This window comes from Palaemon carinicauda, chromosome 23 (genome assembly GCF_036898095.1).
Source record: "Palaemon carinicauda isolate YSFRI2023 chromosome 23, ASM3689809v2, whole genome shotgun sequence".
Classification (NCBI taxonomy): Eukaryota; Metazoa; Arthropoda; class Malacostraca; order Decapoda; family Palaemonidae; genus Palaemon; species Palaemon carinicauda.
Window position 1 is genome coordinate 58,089,875 of NC_090747.1, and position 10,466 is coordinate 58,100,340.

The following is a 10,466-nucleotide window of genomic DNA, read 5'->3' on the forward strand; positions in this document are numbered from 1 at the left end:
ACAGCCACACAAATCTACATGCAAATATTTGCATGTAGGTGATCAAACAGAGATTCCTACTTGAGAGAAAAAAATTATCTTTCTCTCTTTGTACCCTGCACGTACGAAAACATGAACACTCACATGAGATATTATAAGCAAGATAGCTACCTCATATCTTGCACTTTCTGTCTCCTAAGTGAGTGTACCATGCACATTCTCTCTGTTAAGGTAAAGTCTTAATTATTGGAAACTAGGTATGAAGGATGATATTATAGATGCCCTTATATTTCTAAGAAGTAATGAATAATCAAATAGAACTAATATATTTGATTTGACGGCAATAAACGGTACTCACTATATACTGAATGCCATAATGAAAATACATATTTTTTTGTGTTATTTATTAATTGGCAACGGCCGGTTTAGGTTTAATTTCCGTTGAGTGTTAAGATAATATACTTTGTATGACTTGATAGGATAGGAGCGCTAACACCCGAGGGCACAGCACCCTGACAATAACTATGCTGCTGCAGTTCACGATTCTTCACTCTGATGAAATAGTCTTGTCACGTACACTTACCTAAAAACGTCACACGTGACTAAATGATTTATTGCTGATCTATCTTAGCTCTGTCAATCTAAAGTCATCTACACTATTAGGCTCCGTTTCAGATCTGTCCCAGGGACCCTAGTGAGATGGTGGGCAGGCATTTATGTTAACATACCCAACGGCATTTGAGGGATCAGTGATGTATTGTTGTAAAGTAATAGTTAACTATAAGGATTTTTACCTTTGAAGCATATAGATTCAATACTAAATTACTCGCTAATACAATCTTACTCTTAAGTATTTAGAGTTACCACATTCATTAGATCGGGTGTACTGTCCTAGATTAAATATTCATGTTTGATATAACCAATCCAAAAGGAAGTAGTAATATGAAAGGGTAATTACCCTAATATTCTTAAACTATTACACAAAATTTACAGTGAAAATTCGAAGATCTTAACATCAAGCAATAGAGGTTAAAAAAAACAAAAAATCAAGTAACAAAAATGCAACATAGCAATATCAAAAGGCAATTAATATTATGTGTGATACGAGGTCTCTTGCAATAATAAATTATTAAAGTGGGGTCGAACACATAATCGTTTGACCTAAGACTGTACTAGTCTACCCTGGACAGGTAGCGTGGCCAAACTCACCCTTTGTAGGTAGCGTGGTGTCATATGTGTTACGCTCCCTTTTGGGGGCGTTAAAGGGAGGATACCAATTTACAATTTTTTTTTTTTTTATAGTTTACTAGTTTAAAGAGTCTACTTTCTACTGATGTAGGAGAAAAAAACGCTGAATATAAAATAACACTGTACTTACATAAATACGAAAATAAGTATAAAAATACAATTTTTCATAAATAACTTGCACTGAACACTTTAAAATAAAACAATGAACAAAAAACCACTTGTGTGCTGCAACTAGAGTCCTGTGTGCACAACTTGACGTAAAAACATCGCCGATATCAGCAAATCTGCCAGATCTGTAAAGAAAAGAAAAAGCGGTTAATTTTTGTATACGCTAAATCACTACAAAATATTTGTGTGAAATGAATGCTATATTTATAGTGGTAATACTTATTATATTTGGATGAATTTTTGCAAAAGTCATCTACAATGATCCCAGATGATGGCAAAACCTTAGGAATTATATATAGTTAATATAAACTGGGCAAAAGCTTAGTTCAAATGTAACACGTACCGTGCGCAATTGACGTAAAAGAAAGGCATATCTAGAAAGAGTACTAATAATTGATGTATATGCAATAAAATGGTAAATAAATAATCTATGATGACCCTAGATGACAGCAAAAAGGTTAAAAATTATTTTTAGTAAGTATAAACGGGTAAGAAAAATAATTCGTGAAACTTACTACGTGAGTTGGCACTGGTCGCAGGTGTAGTTGACATGCGAGTTACAAACAGGCTTATGGCACTTGCCACACAAAAGCTTGGTCCTGACATTAGAAGAAGAAGGGCAGAGAGGGCATCTGTTGCGCTTCTCACTTCGTTTTGGAGTGTCTGGACTCTCGTCTTCGGGCTCTTGTACCACAAAAACAGAGCAAATGAGGTAAGTCAAGTCCCTCGGGAGGTACCTCTTGCTTGCGAGTCTTGAAAGTGCTGCATCATGGGCGAGTTCCATGGCCAATTCCGCAGAAAATTGCCTCCTGTTATACAAGGTGTTGTCAGACAAATTTTGGTGGATAAAAAAGGAATTATTTACAACAAGATTGATAATCCCATAGAAGACACATACGGGCCACCTCCAGGTCTTCCTGCTGCAGGTCAGGGCAGAACATATCTGATCGAACGTGTCAACTCCTCCCTTTATGGCATTATAAAATATGTGTATGTGACTTTTATGATCCTCAATAACTGTGGGATTGTGATGAACTGTGGAAAGAATCTGGATCCTTTTTGTCGGCTTCACACGTTGGCACAAAATTGTGACCTTGTCCTTGTAATTATACGTGGCAACAGATTCGGCTAATTCCAGGGGCGTTGTCAGCAACACAGTAGGCAGGTAAGGTTTGGGACGAATAGTACCAACTAAATGCATCCCACGTTCACGGAGAGCCTTGGCTAGTGGCAGGGAAGTAAACCAGTTGTCTGTCGTAACAATACGCCCAGCCTTCCTGAAGGGTCGGGTTAGCTCCAACGTGAAGTATTCTCCCAAGGGCGTACTTGTATTGGTAGTTCCCTTGCCCAGGTAGGGAATGGCATTGCACATGTAGAACGTGTCTGCATCACATGCCATAACTAACTTGATGCCATACCTAAGAGAAAAGAAAACAAAATAAAAGAAACAATAAATATAAAGAAAACAAAACTAGACCTATAAAATTTTTTTTAAAAATTGCATATATATATCTATCTATCATATATATATATATATATATATATATATATATATATATATATATATATATATATATATATATATATATATATATATATATATATATATATATAACCTTTTACTTACACTGAAGAAGGTACAGGAGATTCTGCAGGAGTCACAGGAACAAGGGAATCAAGACGAACTGCGTGCAAGACAGCAAAATCTCGTCTCTCTTCATGCGCTGTTTCCGCTTCTTCAGCAGCCAAAAGTTGATCCTCGTTTTCCTCACGCAGAAAGGTTTCATTGTCGACCAGGTCGTCTTGGATAGTGTCTTCATCAAAGGTAATGGTCAAAGGCTCTTCTTCATCACTACTGACGAAAAGGAGCTCCAAAAACTCCTCCTCCTTGAGATATTTCTTCGCCATGCTGAAATCTGAAAACAGGAAAAAATAGAAAATTAGAAATTAGCCTCAAAATCACATTTTTGCTGCTTTAAAAACAAAATGGCGATTGTTACAAGTAGCTACACCATTCACTGATATGTTCCGATAGACACAATTACATTATTTCACTAAATAATAATACAGTAATGTAAAATGCAAAATGTTTGCATATGCATGACATACTCCTGTAACAGTAACGTGGTTGCTAATATGCAACAATTCCAACTTTGGAGGGCGATATCCGGCGAATGCGTCGGAGTAGAGAAGTGGCGAATGTTTCCTGCGATGAAGCTGGTGAGCAACTAACGGCTCCTGGGTAGACAAGCCAGAGCCTGCAAGGCGTCTATGCGCAGAAACGAAAAAACGAGTTTTTGCGCCGCTTCCCGGCCAAATCTGACACCACGCTACCTGTCCAGGGTTAAAGCAAAAGTTATACGCAAAAGTGTTACATAAAATCTCATGGAATCAGCCCGAAATATATAAAAAGCTAGTTAAACTAAATAAAGTTAAACGAAAAACCAATGTAGTCTACATAGGGAAAACGGTGGCCACGTGGTTTTACCTGCACTCCATACTTGAAAGACAGTCCTTGTCCTTAAATGGGTGTTACAGCTTGTTGCTGGTAATTTGCCGTTAATTGGATAGTTGTACCTTTGATTGGTACACACCTGGAATCTTCCCTTTTTGTCAGATTGGGTATCTCTAGCACGGTTCTTATGATCATCTTCCCTCTCTCATGCTATGAGGACCCAAGCAATCCTTTTCTCTGTCCTTCGTTTGGTGGGACTCAAGAGGGGGAATGAGCCGGATATGCTCAGATTGGCTGACCAGGTCGGTCAGCCGGTTACAGTTATGGCTCTTGTACGAACCTTTTAGGTCACGTGGGTTCATCTCAGTTCAGCTTCCAAACAGGTGAGGGTCATGGTCCATAGAATAATGCAGTTCAGGTGCCATATCGGGCCTTTAGGACAGGGCAAGGTAAAGTTGCAAGGAGTATGGATGCAAGATTTTGTGCAAAATACAAAGAAAAATCTTGCAGCCCTAAAGGAATATACAAACATAATAATCCTCCCTATTCTGGCTTACTAAAAATTAATAACTTAAATCAGCAATTAGCAATGGACATACATCTTAAAATTAATCAGACCTAAATACGTACTGAGAGATAAAATGAGCGGCTTTTAAGTCCGCAGTTTTAAAATTCTTTTAAAAACCAGTGTAATAACTTATCTCAACACATATAGGGCTTTTTTTGCATTTCTACTCAATGATGTCACAAGATGGCATACAATATTGTCAACATTTTAGTAGATTTAAAAGTTCTTCCGATATATCGGTGAGGGAAACTTAATGTGTGGGAATAGAAGTTTCAGGGGTAACTGCAATATTAGGAAGTTGAGACCAAACTACTAAAGGAAAGAAGACAAGTGAAAAAAAAAGTCTTCACACCCTGGGGATGAATGGAGAAAGAAAGGAGAGACAGGTTAGTTCCGGCAAATGTAATGCAAACTACCTGTTATTATGAACGACATGAACCTACTGGATGAATGGAGAGTGAAGTTGCTCTTCACATCAACGTCTGTTTAAAGGTAACAAAAGGCTCTTAGAGTTAATTTGAATAAAATTATTAAAGTTAAAGCTATGTGTGAATGTGCATGTGGGGAAAACAAAAGCTGCAATGCTTCACAGAAAAGTTAAGACAAGTAAATGAGCAATGTTAAGTTTAAATGTACAATGCAAGGGTAATCAAATGATTAAAAGTCAGGTACACAAATCTTCCCATTCGAGGGGTAAGGATAAAGCATACAAAACGGGAGCCAATGACATTCAGATTACGCAACAAGTCCGGCCAATGACAAATCCAAAATTATGGTGGTGAATCCCAGTCCCAGTTTGACCTCCAATGTTCAACATTTAAAGTTTTTGCAAATAAAGTGACTGGCGTGTTGAATATTTTGCATTCGACAAGTGATCTGTGGAGTATAATCTACAATTATCTGACACTAGTTTGAATGACAAACCGAGACAAACTCGGCCCATGGGGACATCATAATTCTGACTGCGAGAGTCTTGGATCTTGTCTTGAAGGAAAACATTTGAAAGGGGAGCATTAAGGATGTCAGGGATATTACAGCAACAATGTGATGACTTATCGAGGAAAAAAAGCAATTTACACTTTGAAGTTGAAGCAGGGGGTTGTCCAAGAAATACCACTGACCGACTTGGCAAAAATTAAAACAAACTTAGAGTGGCAGCATATACAACTAAATGATAATAATCGATTACAACTTTCATTGTACCGTAGTCCTCAAACAAGGTTAATCGTGAACCAACACTAAGTTTTGGCGCTAATTCTACGTGTGTAAACACTGAATTTGCTGTCAGGACTAAGTGTTCCTTTCTGAATGCTAAAGTCTTAAGGTTATGATTATGTGGCTCGTTGAGAGAGCGGGTTTCAAATTACGACGTGGATAGTTTAGCGGCAACGTGGGGGGAGCGGAAGTTACTGGCTTGAGAATATGAAAATTAGTCAAAGAGAGCATTGGTCTGTGGGATGGTACAAGCTTTATGAATGAATTTGCTGATACAGGCCTTTGCTGGCCTTCACGCAAATGGTCAGGTTGGGCAGCAATTATCACTACATCTAAGGGGGTCCACATAGAGACAGCGAATGTTATTTCCTCTGTGGACGCACTGTCAAGGGCAGTACAGCCAAAGTTGTTGAAGGTCAATGAAACGCTGACTTATGGTTGGAAATGAGGACAGAACAGGAGGGACTGACATAAGTTAACTAATCTTGAGCCAGGCTAGCAATATAGCATTGAACTGTGCATGTCGACGAAGAGAAACTGATACAAAATTATGAACTTTGTGCTTGACTGCTGAGACATAAGGGTGTCAACTAGAGGAACGTTAATGGGATTTACAAATGGGCACCTCACTGAAGGTGTCGCCTTTGAAGAAGAACAAAGCCGATTGGGATTAATGATTAAATTAGGATGAGTCATTAGACTTAAAATCAATTTAGATTTTCTTTGAATAGGAATAAACGTGGGATAATTTACTTTAAAAATAGGATTGTCGTAATGACGTCTACAATAGGTTTCATAACTGCAAAGTTCATCTCTTACATTACAATTGAGAGTTTTAAAATGTCCCATGGCTACAGGACCCATGTTCGGAAAATTAACTGAAGCAAGAGCATGAAGTGCTAAGTCTGCGTTTTCACAAACAAATTTTGATTTTAACTCCTGTTCCTTAAGACAAGCGCCAATCTCCTCTGGGCTGAGCAGATCAGCTTTAGGCAGTGGAGAGCTATTTATGTTAAAAGTAAAGTCCGTAATCTGGGACTGACTACGTGTGATGAACGCACTCAGCGACAGGAAAACAAAGGGTATATCTGCATTTTCAAAGTTCCATGGCAGAATAGAAGAACATATACATAAATGCTTTTAATGCTACAAGCGTGATAATCAAATATTAAAAAAAATACTCATAACGAGAGGGAAAATTGTTTAAGTGACAAAACAAAAATTCAATCGAACTGAGTCCAACAAAGCAGACAATGCTCGGTCACGGGACATTAAAGAATTTACTATAAAGAGTTACATATGCACAGGGCGATGAATAAGGAAAAAAACTACTCATAAAGAGATTAAAACGCCGTTGAAAAGCACATGGACTTATGTGACAGATATTTTTGTTCAAAATTAAAAACAATTGAAAGATTTTGCCACTTGTAGTATACGACTTCACAGTTGCAGGCACACTGGGGTGACTGCAGATTAATTAAAATAAATGGGTGCACGAGGGCAGCAATTTAATTGTTAAAGGGCACTTTCGTAGAGGCTAAACCATTATAAAATTTCCCTCACCTGGAGGTAAAACAAAATTTCCAAGCCAAAAAGGACAAAACTAAAAATCTTCTTGTGAAAAGAACAAATGAATCTACACATCCAAACAAACAAGGATCGATATATTCCCTCACGAAGAGGTAACAAAAAATCTCCTGACACGGAGGACAAACGTTGCATCTCGTTGAGGCTGGACATAGTTTTCTTACGCAAAGGACACACCAATTTTATCCCCACAGGGGACGAAGTTAAATCTTCTCGCACAAAGGACAAGCAAAAAATATTGTCACGTAAAGGATAAACAAAAATCTCCATACGAAAAGGACAACACAATTTCCTAACAAAGAGGACGAACCAAGTTTCCCCACACAGGGAATGAGGTTAAATCTCCTCGCACAGATGACAAACACCAAATTTTCCTTATGCAGGGGATAAAGATTAAAACAATGTTGCGCTTGTTCAGGGGGCCGGCCGGCTAATGCCGATTTTTAAAGACAGGACTTTGATATTCATACCATTAATAAGGTGATTTAAGACAAAGTTCTTGGGATTTTTGTCCCTGACCTTCTGTTTTGTGACGCCATGGCGATTTATCAGGGAAATTAGTGTTTTTCAAATTCTATCTCATCCCTTGATAATTATTACTAAGATCTAGGATTACTAGTCTATATAGACCTCCAATAATAGGAAGAGTTATTTTTCTTCCTAAAAGAAATTTTTCTGCTGGATATGAATTTCTTTGTTTTATAATGTATGTCTAAGTTATATACCAAATTAAAATGCTATATATTCAAAACTAAGTGAGACTATTTTTAGATACGGATTTTCAAAGTCTTTCTTTGTATTTTTACAAAGCCAATATTAATAAACCATGATTATTGTGAGTTTTATATTGTTTTTTGGATATTATTAAAAGAAAGAAATTAAAGTTATTTTTCATAACTTAATCATAAATAAGGATTCTTTTGCTCAATATCTTGCTTCTTTTGGCTCCTCTGAGGCAAGGCAGCCGCTCTTCTCTCTCTCTCTCTCTCTCTCTCTCTCTCTCTCTCTCTCTCTCTCTCTCTCTCTCTCTCTCTGCCTGCACTACCGATATTACCCTCTTCTGAACTCTTAATAGACCAAATTTGCTTCTTCCTTATGTTACAAAGATGTTGAAATTGTCTTATCCTCTTTGAAATGATAAGATACTTTCCAAAAACGAAAAAAGCGTAAAAAAATTATTGATTGTCAGAGGTCAAACTCAGACATACAGTATACTCTCTAAGGGTTACGGTAGGACTGAAAGCTGAAGGGTGTAATTTATTTTACATTAAAATGTAATAATTATCAAAATTTACTATAACAGAAAAAATACTGCATTTTCTTGTAGGGAACAATGTTTATGGTTTATTGAGTTACTTTCACTGATTACCCTGTGCCTGTTGAAGTAAGAGGAATTTTGACAAAATATTTCGTACACGCAATCTCCATTGCCATACGAAGCTCAGTGATTTTTTTTAGGAATCTATTGTTTTTCTTCTTATAACCTCATATATTGGCATTCCAGCCGTGGCCCTTAAATTATGAAGCTACGAATAAAACTACACAGTTAATTAATTAAACAACACCCAGTAAGTTCGGGTTGTAAACAAGATCCGCCATTTCAGAGTAAATACGTGGAATGAATCTCTCTTGGTAAAATTAATTTTCTAAACTACTTGTAAGAAGCCTTAAAATTACGTTTTACCAATTCGCTCTGTAGGACTAGGACATCTCAACATCAAGCAACAGAGCTTCAAGCAAACACACCCCCGTCCCCCCCTCCCGAAGAAAAAAAATAGAAAATAAAAAATAAATAAAATAAATAAATAAACAAAATACAAGAAATGCAACTGAGCAAGATAAAAAGGCAATTTAAATATGTGCAACGCGAGGTCTCTTGCAATAATAAATGATTAAAGTGGGGTCGTCGAACACATGGTCGTTTAACCCAAGACTATACTAGTCTTAAAAGCAAATGTTAAATACAATTTTTTTTACATAAAGTCTCATACACTCAGCCTGAGACATGTAAAAAGCTAGTTAAACTAAATAAAGTTAAACAAAAAACTAATCTAGTTTAAAAGGGGAAAACTGTGGACACGTTGTTTTACCTGCACTCCTTACTTAAAAGACAGCCCTTGTCCTTTAATGACTGTTACAGCTTGTTGCTGGTAAGTTGCCGTTAAGTCGATAGTGGCACCATTCACTAGCCCACCTATGGAATCCTTGCTTCTTGGCAGATTGGGTATGTCTAGCACAGTTCCTATGATCGTCTTCTTCTCTCTAACTAACCAGATAAGCACAGATTGACTGGCCAGGCAGGTCAGCCGGTTACAACTACGGCTCTTGTACGAATGGACCGTACCTTAGGTCGAGTGAGTTCATCTAGGTTCGGCTTCCAAACAAGTGGGGGTCATGGTCTGTTAAATAACGCAGTTTAGGTGCCATATTGGAACTTTATAGCATGGTAAGGTAACATCGCAAGGAGTATGGATGCAGGATTTTGTGCAAAATATGAAGAAAAATCTGGCAGCTCAAAGGGAATGTGCATACATAATAATCCTACCTACTCTGGCTTACTAAAAATAATAACTTAAATGAGCAATTAGCATTGGGCTGGGGCGATGGGCATCGATTTCAAATGCAATCAGACCTGAATAGGTAGGCCCTACTGAGAGATAAAATAAACTGCTTATAAGTCAGCAGAATCAAAATCATATTAAAATGCAAAGTAATAATTTATCTCGAAACATGTAGTTTGAAGAATGAACCATCGTACCCCAGTATAAGGCTTTTGTTTTGCGCTTTTACGCAATGACATCACAAGATGTACAGTATTGTCAACAAATTTAGTTGATTTAAAACAGTTCGCCCGATGATAAAGAAAACGTAAAGTGTGGGAGAGAAAGTTTAATGGGTGGCTACAATATTGGGAGGTAGACCGGACTACTAAAGGAAAGAAGAATAGTGAAGAAAAAGTTTTCCTATTACTATTAACTATTCCAAGGCCTATAACACGCTCATTGTTAACATAACTAATGAACTAGACTTCTGATTAATGTTATACTGAAACCACCAGAGTTTGAGACACTGACCTAATTAAGTAAAATGGATTCAAGCCTCCTTTATATCAAGAAATGTTTTTTCAATCTTATGGGCATAGTAAGAAAAGAAATTAAGACCTGACAACTAGGCCCAAATGACGTATGTCGACCATGACGTTGGGCGCCATTTCTGTATGGTTTTCTAATAATAATTAAGTTTTAG

General features: G+C 37.2%; 1 protein-coding gene across 1 annotated transcript; it reads right to left on the reverse strand.

Moving 5' to 3' along the window:
• Positions 1 to 1,886: 1,886 nt before the first annotated feature.
• LOC137616935 (piggyBac transposable element-derived protein 4-like) lies at positions 1,887 to 2,836 on the reverse strand (the record flags this gene model as incomplete). The annotated part of the gene is made up of 1 exon (XM_068346808.1): positions 1,887 to 2,836. A coding segment is annotated over one exon (927 nt), but the record flags the coding sequence as incomplete, so codon positions are not given.
• Positions 2,837 to 10,466: the final 7,630 nt, after the last annotated feature.